The sequence below is a fragment of the Pituophis catenifer genome, unplaced genomic scaffold (genome assembly GCF_029215685.1).
Source record: "Pituophis catenifer annectens isolate HBS135680 unplaced genomic scaffold, rPitCat1.0.hap2 SCAF_8, whole genome shotgun sequence".
Taxonomy (NCBI): Eukaryota; Metazoa; Chordata; class Lepidosauria; order Squamata; family Colubridae; genus Pituophis; species Pituophis catenifer.
The window spans coordinates 54,703,770-54,722,838 of NW_027256888.1; the positions used below are offsets into that span (position 1 = coordinate 54,703,770).

General features: G+C 34.7%; 1 protein-coding gene across 1 annotated transcript; it reads left to right on the forward strand.

Moving 5' to 3' along the window:
* Positions 1-3,406: 3,406 nt before the first annotated feature.
* Positions 3,407-18,379, forward strand: TMEM184C (transmembrane protein 184C). Its single transcript, XM_070948242.1, has 10 exons — positions 3,407-3,743; positions 6,496-6,626; positions 6,720-6,756; positions 7,594-7,799; positions 11,108-11,182; positions 13,504-13,597; positions 14,198-14,310; positions 15,061-15,160; positions 16,605-16,776; positions 16,910-18,379. Exons 1-10 carry the CDS (start codon positions 3,627-3,629, stop codon positions 17,176-17,178), a joined length of 1,314 nt encoding a protein of 437 aa, XP_070804343.1. The 5' UTR covers positions 3,407-3,626; the 3' UTR covers positions 17,179-18,379.
* Positions 18,380-19,069: the final 690 nt, after the last annotated feature.

Consider the following 19,069-nt stretch of genomic DNA (forward strand, 5'->3'; position numbering starts at 1 on the left):
ACAGGGGATAAGTGGTATTGTATCCCTCCCCGTCTGTTGACAGGGGACTATTCAATTGTAACACAGATGGCCTTTTTGAACCCACTTTCAAACCAATAATCCTCTCTATCCAGAATGTGGACTTTGCTGTCTTCAAAAAACGAACTTTGCCTTTCAAATGCTGATGGACTGTTGAATCTTGTCCTGATGGGTTTGTTCTCCTATGTTGTGTGTGACCAGATGACTGCAGATGACTGCAAAGAATATAAATCCTTCTACTCCCCACCATTCAGTCAGAACTGAAGAAGCTTCTTGGAAAAGCCCATTTGAGAGCCCAACTTTGGACTGAGTTGCCATTTATAAAATAAACTACCAATTGGCTTCTTTTGGTCTTTTGATTTATTTATGACCAATTTCCCTTCTATTACCTTCCCATCCTACCCACAATATCTCACAATACTATTATTTAATACCAATATTAATAAACAGTTGCAAAAAAGTAATTAAGGGGCCACAGAACAACTGAGATTAAAAAAGGAAGAGAAAACACAGAACAATTTTGATGGAGATTAAAAACAAGTTTTGGAAGTAGGTTAAAAGGACCATTGATCAAAATGAATGGAATTAAGATTAAAAGTGATGACATGATTTGGGATAAAATTGAATCGAGGAGAGCGCTGCATGGAAATGATTGGGATATAACAAGTTAAATTGAAATGACTGCTGTAAACAGAAGTGTAAGTAAAATGAAAAATGAGATTTGTTTCTCCATTCAGGGAAAACTTTACCTCTTGGGAGTTCTATTATGCTATTTCAGATCAGTTGTGCTTTGAGAAAAACAAATGCTGAAATGATTTGATTTTTCTGCATTTTGTAACAAATAAAACCTCCAAACAATTTCAGATGTTTCAGCTATGCAGAAGAGAAAGCGGTTAAGAGCATACTGGACTCTATAGAAATGAATGGCTACCAAAATCAATCTGAATAATAAAATCTACCAAATAAACAAATATGACATGTGGAGGTATTTTGGATGGGCAGAAATATTTGGGAGGTGCTGATTTAAAAAGTAAGAGTGAAGGAATCTGTGTCTTTTTTTTTTTTAATCTCACTGAAACCAACACTCATTCCACTCAAAGCTGAAACAAAACAAAAATAGGATTATGGCTGTGGAGGTTGCATCAAGGAGAGACAGACAATCTGATATTAGAACCAATCACTACCTCTTGCAACAGCAGCACCAGTTCACTAATGAGTTTTCCAAGGATCAATTTCCAATCAATATTTCTCCAACAGCAGTTAGATATCAAAAGCCTTTGTCTGGGGAGCAAGCTTCTTAAATGTCTGATGTTTCACTCAGAAACTTCAACAGATCACACATAACAGGTCCCTGCTCTATGGGCTTAGACAAATTCAAAGAATAACAACAAAATACAACTTTCCAGCACAGCTCCAATCAGATTGGAAAATTTCCAAATAGTTGATTTGAAAAATCCACAAAGCCTGATAAAGTTGCTAGTAAAGGAATGTTAGAATATTTTGTCTGTTTATGTAGTGATTTGTGTGACTTGTTTAATGTGTGTATAAAGACCACCTATTTATCTAATTACTGGAAAAATCCATTACTGTTCACCTATAGTATACTAATGAAAAGTCAACTAAATTAAACAGGAATTAATTAGTTCAACACACAATACTGATCAAAAGCAATAATGTGCAAAATTTGGGAAGCACAGTGAAGCATGGAAAATTCAGAATAGAATTTTGCTCTTTAGCAGGTTATTGGAAAATGAATATAACAAAAGTTATTGTTTATTTTTAAATTAAGATACGGAAAAGTAAATAGGCTTGAATTATAAAATATTAGTGCTGAAAGTTGATTACTAATATAAGACTAATTTAACATGGAAGTAGAGTATGTCTAAGTATAAAGATATGCATCATGTTTAATATATAAATATATATTTAAGAAAAGCTTGTGATGTTACAGATGTGTTGGCTAAGGATTAGAGTATATATATTTTGTATATTTTTGTATATAGCAGATACTCATTTGTTGGTTAAGAACACAAATATCTACAGAAAACAATAACTGTATGATGCTGAAAAGATTTTCTAAAATTTACTAAACAAGTTGTATATAAATGGTGGGGCAAAAGAGGAAGTAAGTGAATTTATGTGCTTTGGTAGAAGATAATTTCAAGAATTACAAATGGCATACAAGGATAGCATAGTTATTTCTTGGGACTAATTAACACATTTCTCTTCTTTTTATATGGAAGTGAGTTTGGAATGTCAGGAAAAAGAAAAAGCTGGACGTAATTAAAAAAGATAACTTAAGTATAACAGTATACTTATGTATAACAAGCAAGAAGAGCCAGAATCAGGAATGAATGTGTGCTGACTGAACACAAAGGGCACAACCTACAAAAGAACTACATTTGGCTAGCTTGGTCATATAGACAGCATTCATGAAGACTGAATCACAAAACCAATTTACTGCATGATGGAAGAGGAAATAGGGAATAGGGAAAAAGAAAGACTGGGAAATTTGGGGAGGCATGTAACTGATGGGATTCCTGAAGAGACAAGGCCGGGTAAAGCAGGCAAAGTTAGAAAGAGATGGAGAAAAGTACTTAGAACAGGGGTCCCCAAACTTGGCAGCTTTAAGACTTGTGGACTTCAACTCCCAGAATTCTCCAGCTAGCACAGCTGGCTGGAGAATTCTGGGAGTTGAAGTCCACAAGTCTTAAAGCTACCAAGTTTGAAGACTTTTGACTTAGAATATATCACATCCTAAACAATATTCATTCATTGCGGCATAGCTGGCTGGAGAATTCTGGGAGTTGAAGTCCACAAGTCTTAAAGCTGCCAAGTTTAAAGACCTCTGACTTAGAAGAATATGTCACATCCTAAACAATATTCATTCATTGCGGGCTGATTAAAACTGTGAAGGTACATAGGATTGCATCAATCCCAAAAGAAAACACTATTATAATAAGTTATAATAATAATTATAATAATAGTTATTATAATAATATAATAGTTAATAGTTTTTTTTTTAAAGGGTAAAGCTCTTGCATTACCGGACCAAGCAGTAACTAAGAACTATTGTTATAGGTGGAAATCAACTTTCAGGAAAGTCTCCCCTTTGACTCCAATTCTACTAACCATCCACGGAACCACGTTGTCTAAGGGACTCCAAGGGAGGCCACGTGACCACCACGTGACCCACGAGCCTCATCCAATGACACCCTGGCTGCGGTCAGGAGGAGGGTTGTTTATGCCAAGAAGCCGGAAGTGCTGCTGCGCGCTGTCTTCTTCGGCGCCGGTCGTGGGTGGGGAGGGGAGGGGGCGGGAGCAGCCCTGCGCTAGTTTCCGTGCGGGGAGAGGAAGGGAAGGGAAGGGAACGGCGTCTTGCTTTTGTTCGCGCGGGGCAGCTGCGGGGCAAGAAGGCGGCGGCGAGCGGCGGATGGCGGCGGAAGGGCGGGGTTGGAGGCAGCCTGCGGCGATGCACCTGCGTGGCCCTCCTGGCCAGTTCTTAACCCGGCGGCCGGTCTCCACAGCACCGAGGTGGCGTTGAGGGCAGGCAGCTTCCCTCTTCTTTTTCCCCCCCACCCCGCCTCCGGGTCTGAGCAAGCATCACCATGCCCTGCACCTGCGGGAACTGGCGGCGCTGGATCCGGCCGCTGGTGGCCACGGTGTACCTGGTGGGGTTGCTGGTGGCCGTGCCGCTCTGCGTCTGGGAGCTGCAGAAACTGGAGGTGCGTGGGAAGAAGAGGACGCCAGGTCGGGGGAAGGGACCCTCTGCTTCCCCCCATCCCACCCCACTCCGGTCCGTCCCCCCCACCACGGTCCCCCCCCACACACACACACACTTCTGTGCCGAGCGCTGCCGGGAGATGAGTCAGCTCTGCCTCTGCGAGGGGAGAAACGACGGCTGGCCTTTCCCTGTTGCCTCTGCAACGGCTGGTCTTCTCTTCCGGGACTTTTGACGGGGAAGGGGAGCTCCCTCCTCCCGGCCGTACCCGCCTCTCTACCCCCATCCCAGTCACTTCCCGAAGTGCGCAATACGGTAGTGACGGGACCTTGTCCCCCCCTCTGGCGTCTCCCAGGCTTCATAAGAGGGTAAAGCCCCATCTGGAATTACGACCACCCTCTTTTATTATTTATTTTATTTTATTAGATTTATATACCGCCCTACTCCCGAAGGACTCAGGGCGGTGAACAGCCAAGAGATAAAACGCACAGATTACAAAATTTAAAAACAGTATAAAAACCTAATTAAATAATTTTGGCCCGGAACAGATTAAAACACCCCTAAAGTTTTGGACAAATTTAAAATCTACAATTAACAGTAACAGAGTTGGAAGGGGCCTTGGAGGTCTTCTAATCCAACCCCCTGCTCACGCAGGAGAGACCTGTACTAGAGATTCGAACCGCCGAACTGCCAAACCTTTCTAATCGACAAGATCAGTGTCTTAGCCACTGAGCCAGCTGTTCAGGCTAATATTCCGGCCATCTGAAGGGATCGGGGATCTGGGAGAAAGTTTTTCCGCAGGGGAAAGGGATGTTTTAAATACTGGGTTTCCTGATGTCACTGTTGGGGAACTTGTTTGGGAATATTTACACGACAGAGAAGTTGGGGCAAGACATCAAATGCACTTCTCTAGTTACTGTCATGTTCACAGGGACATTCAAACAATCCTAAAAATCTTTTACAAGCTCCACTTGCACCCGTATCCAGTCTGACAGATCCTAACTCTTGAAACATTCAGGAGCCAAAAGTGCGGTGATGTTTGTTTAGGGTTAACCAGACCTGGGAGGCAAAAATCCTGACGGCACAGATAGCATCAAAGTGTCTTGGCTATGCTTTAGCCATTGTCTTGATATGGTATATGGTTTAGAAAGCTGGAAGCTGCACATTTCTTAGTAACAGTGATGCTACTGTTCAGTAATAGATTGGACATTGTCATGTTTAATTCTGACTAGAAAGACTTTTATCTAAAACTTAAACCTTTGTTAAAGTAGACTGTAGTTTTGCAACAAGGCTGAAATGCCTTGAGTGCATGACAAAAGTTACATTTCTCATTTTTAAGACTTGGAATTTGGGGGTAAACTGTAAGGCATAAGCCATCCCTCATAGTGGACCAATTCTGTATCAAGCCGGTTTTGCTGAACATAATTTTCTAGAAACGGGACAATTCTTTACATAGTTTCTTTGGAGCTATTGGGAAAACTGATGAAGTTTTTTAAAAAAACAGAGAAAGCTAAAGTTCTTCCAAAGCAAAAATGTAATTTTTCATATATTTACATTACTGAGAAGTAGGGAAAAAACATAAAACATACTTCTCTAGTAACTTGTCATGTTCGCAGGTATATTGTGTTTCATGTATTGTTCACATTTTATCTTGAGAATTCAGAACATCCAACCACAAGCTTGCATCTCTCACCATTAACCATGGTGATTAGTCTCATAAGAATTCAAAAAAATCTGGGTAACTACATATTACCAGTCCCAACTGGTAATAGGTACTACCTGATAATTATCTTTCGCAGATTAAAAATATTTAGGTATATGAAAGACAACTTTCCCTGCAGCTATTCATCCTTGCTTATTTAGGTTGAGTAGCAGTTGATTCATTAATAAAATCAAAACGTATCTGTCTGCACCCACACACATTAATAACTGCCTAATCCACCACACATTTCTGTCTTTTCTGCTTGGTGTTTATTCCTATTTATGCTATGGGAAACAAATACCTGGAAATACATTTCATATCTATGGATGGCTTATAACTTTCAGAGTTTGTATTGATACAGAATGCTTTACTACCATCCTGAACTGAAGTAATTAATTTATTCATAATCTAGATCTTTTCTTGAATGCTTCTTTAATGATCTTTTGTTTTTTTAGATTTGTCATAAAGTTGTGCATGAAGAAACTTGCTAAAGTATTTCTGCTTTATGTAATTGGAATTGTTCATATAATATAAGGAATTCTTCAATGTAAAATGAAAGCCAGAGAACACTTTAAAACATTTACTATAATGCCATATCATATTACCCATTTGCTTGCATATACCTTTTCTTTTTCAAGCTTTACTGGCAATCAGAGGCAATATATATTGTGCATACTGTATAATGTATGCTGTATATAGTAGGCCTACTACATGATGTACTGCTAGAAATATTAATGTAGAAGCAGAGAAATGTGCAATGCTGTGAATTACATTGTGGGTGACTTACATCTTAATGGAAAATAGTTATTGTAGATATTTGGATGTAATTGTAAATATTGCAGTTTTTATATTTATGTATATTTAAATCTATTTTAATCACAATTTGCAAAGAAATGACATTTGTAATGCATATTTTGTCTATTAAAACTATTTCAGAGAGTTACTTGTACTGATAAGATTGCAGCCTGCTTTATCAATGTAGGACCATTGTTTTTTAATCTATCAATGTTCCTATGCTATCCTTTTAATGCATGTGTATGTCTGTTTTTTAAAGGTTGGAGTTCATACTAAAGCATGGTTTATTGCCGGTATCTTTTTATTGATGACAATACCAATATCTCTTTGGGGGATATTACAACATTTAGTTCATTATACTCAACCAGAATTACAGAAACCAATAATAAGGTAAGTTCCTGCAAGTGTGATAGCTGGTTATGCTTTCATAGCAATCCAGACACTTTAGTCTCATAACATGCAAACATGTTTTTATTGTTACAGAATTCTATGGATGGTGCCAATTTACAGTTTAGACAGTGTAAGTGCTTTACTTTTCTATCAGGTTACACTATTATTTTCTGTAATAAAAGCAACTTTTCATGTTCTGATATTTTTATGTTTTATAAAATAAATTCTAAATTTTTACAAAAAATTTACTTTTTGTAAAAATGTAACAGACGTATGAATATAGTCAGTTATTTTAAGGTCATCTGAAGAAAGCTGAAGGAAATATCAACAAAAAATTGTACATAGATGAATTGCTTCTAAGTATAGAACCATGATAGTGAACTTATGGCACGCATGCCACAGATGGCACGTAGCGCCCTCTCTGTGGGCATGCAAGCCATCGCCCCATTCAGCTCTGCCGTGCATGTGTGCATGCCACCTGCCAGCCAGCTGGTTGTCGGGTCTTTGGCATGTATGCGCAGAGGATGGGGCACATATGGGGTGGTGCATGCGCATGCGGGGGGAGTGAGGCATGTGCAAGGGGCACATGCCGGGGGCTCGTGCGTGCATGTGTACCGGGGCGCATGTGCGGGGGTGCGCGCGCATTATATTTTGGGGGTTCTGGCACGTGCGCATTTGTGCGCACCTGCACACACTTTGGCCACTTGGTCTGGAAAAGGTTAGCCATCACTGGTATAGAATGTTAGGGGAACACAAGTTATGCAATGGAGAATAAATATGCACATCTCAGGATAATGAACTCTTGACCTTTTGTTGCTTATGTTTGATACTATATTTGAAAACTATTTGTAAAGGTTTTTTGTTATTAAATGTTTATCTGCAGTATTGAGATATATTTATGATGGAATTTCAGTGTAAAATTATTTTGAGTATTATTGTTTCATTGATTGTTCTTTTTTCTTATTAGTGGATTGCGCTGAAATATCCCAACATTGCAATATATGTGGATACTTGTAGAGAATGCTATGAAGCATATGTGATCTATAACTTCATGGTATTTCTTTCAAATTATCTTATCAACCGGTATCCAAATTTGGTGTTAATCATAGAAGCCAAAGATCAGCAGCGACATCTGCCACCACTGTGTTGCTGTCCACCATGGGCTATGGGAGAGTAAGTGCCTCGTATATTTTTTCTGTTGTTTTCACATTTTGTACTAGAAATTGCCTATAATACTAATATATTAAAATATTTCCCTTCTTTTGAGTTGGTAAGAAACCAGATTTCAAGAAAATATTTTTTTAATAATAATTTTTATTGTTGTTTCTTTTTTAAAAAAACAAAACAAACACAAACATAAATCATATATTTCCATTTTACAACAGTTTCACATCGGTGTTCTTCTAATATTTACATTTTTCCCCTGATCTTCTTTACATATATTTATATTTGTGGTCCCCTATCCCTTATCTATATACGTAATCCTTTGTCTACTACACATATTATTGTAACTGTGTATTATTTTACATACTCTATTTGCTTAGTGATATTTTTCCAGTTGTTCTTATTTGTTATTTCTAATCTCTAGCCAGTTATTCCATATTAAATAATTTTCTTATCACTTCTTCCTCTTTTGGTATATTGTTGTTTTTCCAATTTTGTGCATATGTTATTCTGGGTGCCGTTATTATATGTAAATTAGGTATTGTATTTCTTTGGTATATTTTCTGGTAAGTATTCCCAATAAGATTCAAGAAAATATTTAAATAACACACTTTATTGTTCTAAATAATTTAGACAAATATTGATTTTTCAGTAATTCATATTCTATTTGCTTTTTCCCAGGACTATTTTAGTAACAGAAATCTTTAAAGACTTTTAGTGCAATCTAGTTCCATTGATTTTGCTATTATAGAGTTAAGTATTATTTCAAGATGCTATGTTACTTATACTTAGATTCATAACTGCTTATGCAGACATTTCTGTCCATTTATTTCAAAAGGCTGTGGGGCAGTTGTCTTCTAATATTGTACAGTAAAGCAAGAGTGAAAAAGCAATATACCCTTTCAATGACAGTTTAACTTGCCTTGAGAAGGAATGGAATAAGCAGAATTTTCTCCCTGTGTTTGCTGTTTAAATATTTTGATGCCATAGCAAGCCATTTTCCAAAGAATCTGGTATCCTTTTAATTGAATACGAAATAACAGATGAAATATTGGCTGTATAGACAATAGCAATTGAGATATTCTTGCTGTACTTTATTTTTAGTAGCCTTTCCAATAAAATTTAGCAACATCTAAAATTCCTGAACACTATCCATACTGGAATTTGTTCTGAATTATTGTGAGCCAGCGGCATTTTTTAAATAAACACTTAAAAATTGCTAATATGCCTATTGGTTATTTGCAAGACCTCTGGAACAATTCTAATATTCCATCTGTAAAGTGTGCTTTAAGATATGATTGCACTTCTGAATCATAAATCAAATGCTTGGAACTTACTACGGTACTATATCAAGAATTATGCATATATTGTGTACAAGAAGCAGCAAAATAGAATACTCTTTAATATTGGAAAGTCAGTGCAACCACAGATTTACAGTCTGGATTGCTGTTCTCTTTATTCTCCGTGGTCAAGGTTTAATGATGTACTTTAGGAGGTTGCTACATGTAACAAACTATGTTTTTGTTTTAATTTTTCCTTTTGACTTTTCTTTGTGTTGCCCCTTCCTTCTTCTGGCTGTTCTTTTCCCTTCTTTCTCTTTCTTGGAATAGTAAATCAATAAAGTAAAATATGCTGGAGAAAAAAATGTGTCCTTGAATTGAGTGCATTTTTGTGTCCTTTAACTTGCCTTCTATGGTAAAAAAAATTGAAGTGTCTGGAAATTATTTTACATTCTGGGAATTTTTTTCTGCTAGTTTATTTCTGATCTGTCCCCAACTTAGTTTTTCTTGTTTCATGCTAGCTGAGTGAAAAGATACTATCTTACTTTAAGTTAGAGGTTTCTATTATATCTAAATAAGTCTCTATATTGGGTTCCTATTTTTAATAGACCTACTGTAGTCTTCTCATTTGTTAATGTTTGTTTAACAAAACATGCAATTCTAATGGAAGCTAAAGCCAGTGTACAGTTGATGGGAAGGAGAAGAGCTTAACTATGACAGTGGTTTATAACAATGGTTTATATACTGTATATCTACTTGTGGATTAGTTTATATAGAACCGTATTGTAGTTTGCTGAAATAATTGCCAGGTAAAATAGTTTTGGAACAGATTTGGAACTTACCTTGGCAACATATGCCTTTATAATATCAGTTGTGGAGCCATCACTATGGTTAAAATCAGTCATTAACCATTATGTAGATAACTGTTCACAAACTTTATCCTGATTTAAATTACTTATATGCTTATTAATATATATTGTCTCTACAGATACTTCTGTTATATCATAGCAGGATGTTGACATTCTCCAAGCTAATGTATGATTTTTTCCCCTTGTATTAGGGAAAATAGTGTCCATGGTCTTGTATTTTAAAGCTTTTTTATTCTACCATGGCTAGTGAAATGTTAGCACATACTCATTGTCTTACATGGTATTTACCAATAAATAATTTCCATGCTAGAATATGAGTTTCTCTCCTTTTTGTTAACACGAACTGTCATTAGCTTATTGTGTGAATGAAGCCAGTAATACTCAAAATAGCTAGAGTAGGAAGAGTTCTAAATATATCATAAATGTTTCTTGAAAATAAAAATTTTAGGGAGAAAATGCATCTATGTATTGATGAAGATGGATTATATACTGATGTATAGTCTTTTACATTGTGTCTGCAAGAAGGCAAAAATATATTGGAGAAAATATTAGAAAAGTAAACTGAGAATATGAGTGACTAGTTAACAAGTGCATGCTGTTAATTAGAATGGCTAATTATTGGAAGAAGAGTTTTATTTCATGACTTTCTATAAATGGCTGAAAATGTAATAATTGGCTTTTGAAAGGTAACATATTTCTGAGATGGGAAAATATTCTGAACTGATTGTTATTTTAGTGATTGGATCTTGCTAACTTGAATGGAGTTAAACATGAATAAAAATTAAGCAAAGAATACTAACAATGGTATTTTAAGTACAGACTGATTTTAAAAATAGTGTATAATTTTGATGTTGCTATCTATATATTGATCTCTTTAGTCCAGTGGTTCTCAATCTCTGGTACATGGAGCCCTTTGGGGGGGGGGCAGAGGCTTGAAGAAATTCTATTTTAAATCTTAAGTCTTGTGGGGTCAGTGATCATGGTCAGTGGTTACAAAATATATTTAAAGGGGGTCTGTGGTGAAGAACATATTGAGAGCCACTGCTCTAGTCCTTGCCTTCCAATCCTACAGGTTATTGCCATATTCTAACTAGAATTGTTGCTTACAATGTAATATTGTTGCTTATATTGCTTAACTTCTTAAGTTCTTTCTGTGCTTTTTTTGTAGGGTGTTGTTGTTTAGGTGTAAGCTTGGTGTTTTACAATACACAGTGGTCAGACCATTCACTACTATTATTGCTTTGTAAGTATAAAATAATACAAGAAATGTTTTGGTATTAGAATTTAGTTTTTCTCCTGCTGTACTTGTAACTTAGATCTTAGAGTCGTAAAACCAAGAATTGTTAATGTAATGCACAGCTATGCAGATAAAATAGATAAGATCCCATCTAATAATAAAACTTACAGTTGCCAAAATTTATGAGATTTTGTGAATAAGATTGGTGAAATAACATAAAAGTTTTACTTATTTTTGGGTCTATCTTGTATCAGTCCAGGATTATAATTTGTTCAAAATTCATTCCCAATTCAGGAATGGGCAATAAAAGAACAGAACCCATAGCCTGTGATGCTAATATTATAAACATGATCATAGAAAAACACTCTAATTAAATCTCTTTTTTAAAAAAATTAAGAAAGTAGTTGGGGGTCCAGTCACTTTTTTACTCTCCCCCAGTAGCAAACTTCCCAAAATTTCTATAGATAAAACTCTATATAGTCATGTTCAGCCACAGGTGTTTTACAAGTTTCCTCTACCATGTTAAAGGACAAGTTATCAGTGTTCTGTTGGTAAGTGGAATAGATTGATCATTGCCTAAAGGATGAGTGAGAGAAGACATTCTAATTTTTGAATGGTCAGTGTGTTGTTGTTGTTGTTGTTGTTAGTTGCAAAGTCATGTCCAACCCATCACGACCCCATGGACAACATTCTTCCAGGCCTTCATGTCCTCTACCATCCCCCGGAGTCCAATTAGTCTGTGATTCTTAACTTTCGGGCCAAAATTTATATATATTTTTAAATGTTTTAATATTTGTATTCTATGTTTTTTTATCTTGGCTGTACACCGCCCTGAGTCCTCAGGGAGAAGGGCGGTATATAAATTGGAAATTAAATTAAATTAAATTAAATTTAAGCTCATGCTTCAGTGACTCCATCCAGCCACCTCATTCTCTGTAGTCCCTTCTTCTTTTGTCCTCAGTCGTTCCCAGCATTAGGCTCTTCTCCAGTGAGTCCTTCCTTTTCATTAGGTGGCCAAAGTATTTGAGTTTCATCTTCAGGATCTGGCCTTCTAAAGAGTAGTCAGGGTTGATCTCCTCTAGGACTGACTGGTCTATTTCTACTTAAAAACATTTTTTGAGAACTGGTTTGGTACAGTCGTTAAGATATTGGGCTCAAAACCAGAAGACCATGAATCTTTTGGGAGGAAAGATAAAAATAAATATGTACAATAATGTTGGTTGCATAAGTGTGCGTACCCTTAAGCTAATATTTTGTTGAAGCACCTTTTGATTTTATTACAGCATTAAGTCTTTTTGGGTAGGAACTTATCAGCATGGCATATTTTACCTTGGGAATCTTTTCCCACTCTTTCATGGCAAAAGCACTTCAAATCTATCAAATTATGAGGGCATCTTCTGTCCGCACCCCTCTGTAGGTCCTCCAGTTTTCAATTGGATTCAGGTGCAGAATCTGACTGGGTCATTCCAAAACTTTGATCTTCTTGTGAAGCCATTCTTTTATTGATTTGGAGCCATGCTTTGGGTCATTGTGTTGAAAGGCGAAATTCCTCTTCATCTTCAGCATTTTAGCAGAGATATTCAGGTTTTGTGCCAAAATTGATTGATAATTGGAACTGCTCATAATTCCCTCCATCTTAACCACAGTCCCAATTCCACTGAAGAAAAGCAGTCCAAAAACATAATGCTGCCATCACCATGCTTCACTGTAGATATGGTCTACTTTTGATCGTAGTGTAGTTTTTGCATCAAACATAACTTTTGGAATTAGACATTTTTATATCCATTGTATTTGCTTTGAGATTTAGGAACAGTTGTTAATTTTTATCCTACATTTGGATCATGTGTATAAGTAAAGATGGGTTCTGCATCGCTTCTTTATATGTGGAACTGCACCATTAACTTTTCTCTCTGTTTAACTGTGCGTTTCAATACATTTATTAAGGAATTAAAGTATTTAATATTTGTAGTAAGTAATTCCCAACAAAAATTAATATCAAAGCTTGAAGTTTTCTTATAACTAAAATTTTAATTTAATCTGAAATGTCAGTTTCCTCCATCTTTTCAGTGCATTATCTTTATAATAAATGCCCAGCATATGACTTCAATAAAGTGATTTGTATAGATGTTTTCTAATCTTTCTTTTAACTATTAAATTGAGTTTGTTGAATTATAATAAATAGTTCTGGTCACTGCACTCTCTCTGTCTTGTCCTCATTTGTTTAGAATTTATTTATAATAAATGGTAATGAGTCTCCAAGACTAGTTCTATTGCAGCTATACTCCATGCAATAATTCTCTGCAATAATTTGTACTCAATTCTTTCAGAATCTGTGAATTGATTGGTGTTTATGATGAAGGAAATTTTAGTTTCAAAAATGCCTGGACGTACCTGGTATTTATCAACAATATATCCCAGCTTGTAAGTAGTGAAACTTTGATATTCTATTTACAGTAAGATTAAATAATGATTTTGCCTTTTATTTTAAATTCCGATTCTAGATAAGAAAATTACCTGATTTTCTTAACAGATAAATCTAAAAAAAGATCTAGCATGCCATATTTAATTTCATGATATTAAATGTTGGTGGAATTGCCTACAAGTGAGGGATTTATAAAAGGAGATCAACAGCAAATATCTGATCATTTTTATTTTATTTTATTTAATAATATTTGATCATTTTTAGTTATATTACTGTTGCGTGTAGAATATCATTTAGTCTTCTCTTGGAGATTGCATACAGTATATATATTTATAGAAGAATTAGATTAATTTATCTAGAATGAATGTTATGATACATGTTTGAAGTTCTCTATTTATTGAATAAGAAATATAAAGTTTTTAAAATAATCATGCAAGAATAAGGTAGCGGTCCTTCTCTTGATATGCCACAGAACATGGATACAATATGTTGGCCTAATAAATTCTGAAATGTTATGATATAAAGAATAAAAACCGTCCAAATGTTGAAATAATAATTGTTATAATAAGCAGATAAGCATTGTTACTCCTCTGTTTTAGTTTGCCATGTATTGCCTTGTGTTATTTTATAAAGTACTGCGGGAAGAACTGAACCCAATCAGACCTGTAGGAAAATTTCTCTGTGTGAAGATGGTGGTTTTTGTTTCCTTCTGGTAAGTCAAATAAGTTGAAATCTTCAAAATCTTAAAATCTTTAACCAAACCAGAATCTTTTTTGTAAAGTCTATTATATAAATTAAATTATAAGTAGATACCTAACTTATTGGCAGTACAGATAGGGTTAAAAATACTAATACCACTCCATTTTTTGTAAAAGAATGCCAATTTATTGTGAGATAAATTGAAACTGATATAAGTAAATACCATTTATTTATGTCAGTTTCAATTTATCTCACAGTAAATTTCAGTTTCAACCTATATCATTTAAATTTGGAGTTCTTTGAGAAAATGTGGAACAGTATAACACTTTACGATACATCTGTAAGTAATTTTTGCTTAGAGAAATTACGATACATAATTTTGCTTAGAAATGTGTTAGTATCTGAGTTATTTTAAAACACAAAATTATTTTTTTCAGTGTGCAGATTTTGATTTCATGCTGAAATTATGTTATTATGCAAGCTCCACAGTTTTTGGGCAATGTTTAATTAAATTTAATTATTTTCTTTTTTAATTTATTTTGATGAATGCACATTCTCTATATCTATTTGGACCAAATGACTACAAATCCTAGTTTTTTCTTTTCACTGCTGGTTTATGATTATAGTCTTTCAAACTTTATTATATGCACTCATTTTTCCATTTGAAAATATGTATTGTGTCATGCCATAATTTATTTATATGGGCAATATAATTTTATATATGATAACCAAGTTATATGATAATTTCATCTTTTTAAAACAGGCAAGCTGCACTTATTGCAATATTGGTGAAAGTTGGTGTTATCTCTGAAAAGCACACATGGGAATGGCAGAGTGTTGAAGCTGTAGCAACTGGCCTGCAGGTAAGTTAAACCAGCTTCTTATTCATCGTCTTTTGTTCCCTTATGCTGCATAAGCTCTCCTACATAACAGAGCTTGGCACAAGGATGTAAATTTCTTTGAAATTTGCAGTTACAGCCTGCTATTTCATTGATATGGTGCTTATAGGTGCATCTTCATGATGCAGATATTTTCAATTCTTCAACTCTTTTCTATTAGCATAGATAAGCAGTGTTGTTGTAGTGGTTACATTTTTGGTCTAGAGGTGGCCGAGTTCAGCAGTGGAAACGCTTAATATGACTGGGTCATCACTTTCAGCCCAATCTCCTTTACAGGATTGCTGTTATAAAAGAACAGCTAAACTGAAGTCTTTACTGTGCTTCTATTCAGAACCTGGCAGTGACAATGCTCTGTTATCTTAGCTATGGATTAGTAAGAGGCAATACATGAATGTTTTCAGCCTTATTTAGGATTCTAAAGTGTAGGTATCATACCATCTATATATTTTATATTCAGTCCTTTAATAGGATTTAATATCTACACCTATCCCAATAAAGCAGAAGTTTCTAAATTTTCTTGGTTCATGGCAGTGTTAAGTGTCTTACTAATTTTTTTCACCCTAACCCTAACCTTAGATAAATCTCTGATCTTTTTTGTGCTGGTAGTAGATATGGTGCCCAGTGTTACTAAAATTTTCCTTCAAAAATTTTAAAATATGCCTCAGCATTCCTGTGAATTTACAGCAGTATCCCAAGATGCTTTAATAATGACAAACCTGGTCATGTAATGTTTCCTATTGGTCAGTAGTTAATATAACATCTGCAGCTGATTGATATTAGTATATGGGAAAGACAATTTTATAAGTATCTGAGTCATAAACCATGCAGCTTTTATGGATTCATGCTAACATCTTAAACTGGGCCTGGCAGATGATAGACATCTATTGCAGTGCTCTAGAACCAGAATTATTTGTTTCCTTGCATATATTCGTTTAACAGTCAGACTAGTTGTATTCTGCAATGAATAAAACTTCTGGTCTGTGTTCAAGATTATCCCGTGTACAGACTGTAGCATCATGATTTGCAATATTTATTGGGTGTTACATTATTGCCCAAGGGATGGCATACCCAAAATCAAGAACTGATGGCTCTCAGTTCTGAGAGTAGGAACAGGTTTATAGCTCTAAAGAGAGAACTGGACATTGGATTCTCCACTTACTGAGTTCTTTATGAGGTTAGACTTTTGGTTAGAAAGTCCCTTAAGAAACAATGGCAGGATTATGGATGGTCATGACCTCATACAATTGGTAGTCCTTAAAATTGTTTTTTCAACTTATTATAATTGGTGAAAAGCATGCCATTCTAAAAATATTTTACATTATAATGGTCATTAAAGTAGAAATCCTTACAATTTGAAATTGTTTAATTATGGAGTGAATAGGAATAAAATTATTTTTTCTTTGCTTAGGATTTTATCATCTGTGTTGAAATGTTCTTTGCTGCAATTGCTCATCATTACAGTTTTACCTACAAGCCTTATGTGCAAGAAGCTGAAGAAGGATCATGCTTTGATTCATTTCTTGCAATGTGGGATATTTCAGATATCAGAGCAGATGTAACAGAACAAGTTCGCAATGTTGGTAAGCAAAAAATGAAAATACAGTATATCTTTAGCAAATAATTATTAAATATAAGTACTTTAGCTGTTCAGTTAATATTTTAAACTTTTATCAGGTTTAATTAACGGCAATGTTTAAAATTTCTTGTCTTTAGGAAGGACGGTATTTGGTCAACCAAGGAAAATGTTTTTTGGTGAGGATCAGGAACAAAATGAACATACAAGTTTGTTGTCAACATCCAGCCAAGACCCAATATCTGCTGCTGCTTCGGTACCATCATCACCTGTGGGTCACTACCAAGGATTTGGACATACTACGACTCCAACAATGCCTTCTGACCCTATAGCTGCTGATTTGTGTAATTCTGTAGAACATAATGAGGATTTTTCTGTTCAACCAAATAAGCGTATAGATAAAATTTAAAGCTCTGTTCAAATATCTTGGGGGCCTTTCTTAGACATTACTTACTATCTGCTACTCTTACTTTGGAAGTACATTTCTACAGTAGAGTTATTTATTGAAGAAATACTAAAGACAGGTGGTTGGGCTTTACTTTTTACTCTCTCAACTAAAGTGAAATATGCATTTGTTATTTGATGAAGTTAACCATGCATAAAGAACGTAGTTTTAGTGCTATAATATAGTACATAAATATTGAATTTGAATATTGAATATTGAAAGAAAATAATAGGGAACACATAATGTATACGATTGAAAACAACTCAATCTGGCATAGAATTCTTACAGTAAATGAGAGCACATGTTGAGATTTGAGATGGGGACAGGTTTTAAATAGGATTCAAATTCTAATTTTTCCATTCACCCTTTTAATTAACTTAAATATACCAGAATCTTTACAGAGCTAATATTTAAAGACTTTACTAGGTCTAGTGTCTTGAAATTGTTCTTTTTTTAAAAAAAAAGGCATGATCAGCATATACTACTAAAGTAAAGCTAATTTGTTTGGGTTGGCCTTGTAGATTGAATAATTTAACAGTGTTTTCAAGCTTAGCAATTTTAAGATTGTTGACTTCAACTTCCATAATTGAACTGGGGAATTATGGGAATTGAAGTCCACATTTCTTAAAAGTTTCCAAGCTTGGAAAACATTGATCTGAAATCTTTATTAAGATTGTATTAAGTGTATGTTATACACTACTGAATGAGTTTAAAAACATTCTAGTTAGCACTATCAAGTGAAAGATACTTGTCTAGGCAAAAACAAATAATTATACAGTTGTAAAATACATGGATGTAATAAAACAATATGGGCTTTAAGTTTTCTCATCTTTTTTTAATCATGTTTATACATGTTTTGCATGCTTGCTGTTACACATATAAAAATTTGCACCAAGAATTGTATTTTTGAAATAGCACTTTCAAGAGCTCAATGTTTTAATATTCAAACATGAGGTTTTTCTTAATTGATCTTGAAATAGGTACAGTGAACTCATGCTACAAGTATTTTGCATTACTACAGTAGTATGTTTGTAATTACTTGGCCTTACTGGACTACATATTTTGTTTAACCTCATTGTGTCCTTAAGTGAAATTGATTAAAGAGGCAAAAAGTGTGTACTTATTGTTTCATACTGTATATAAGTAAATAAAGTTTTATTTAAAATTTGTGTCGGATTCTTCTAACATTGAGGAAAATAATCCTCTCTTGCCCTGCCAATTAATAAAATAGAAAAACGTTAGCTCTAATGAAGGATCTGAACTTCCGTAATAACCCAATAAATTATTCTTAATAGCGTCTTACATTACTTTACTTATATTACTCTGCTGCCACTTTATAATCTAATATTAATATGTAAGAATATTTGCCCTTAATTTTCAATCCATCTGTTCTGCAATATGGAGATATTGGTATAGGCTATTTTCTGGGTAATATTTCTTAGTATCCTTTTCTCATTGCATTCTACTGTATATTCTGGTTATTTCTTTTGTTTCCCTTGCATTTCTTTTTCCTATCAGGCTGGTTCCTGATAACTTTAGTTTCTGTTCTGTACTGTTCATTGCATCATTTCAGCTAACTTCTCAGCAAATTCCTAAGCAGATCCTCTTGCTACTCTGTAAGTCCAAACACAATTATTCCCTTGCCCTTTATGTTTCTTACATAAGAAAAAGGAAGATCTTGCTAGTTAAGCTCTCTATCCAGCTGATTTGATCTTTTATGCATAAACAGAACTTATAAAATATAGCCTGTTTTTAAATGTCCATAATCTAAAAAAAGCTATTTAGGACTTTATACTAAGAAATGATATTTATTGCATTTTTTCCAGCTGGTCTTAGAAAACTTTAAAAGTAACTT

What these genes read in the sequence shown, in the direction of transcription:
- TMEM184C (XM_070948242.1), top strand. Translation starts at nt 3,627, where the DNA reads ATGCCCTGCACCTGCGGGAACTGGCGGCGCTGGATCCGGCCGCTGGTG. An exon ending in GGGAGCTGCAGAAACTGGAG is followed by an intron (nt 3,744 to 6,495) that starts GTGCGTGGGAAG and finishes TGTTTTTTAAAG; the next exon opens with GTTGGAGTTCATACTAAAGC. An exon ending in GTGGTTTTTGTTTCCTTCTG is followed by an intron (nt 14,311 to 15,060) that starts GTAAGTCAAATA and finishes TTTTTAAAACAG; the next exon opens with GCAAGCTGCACTTATTGCAA.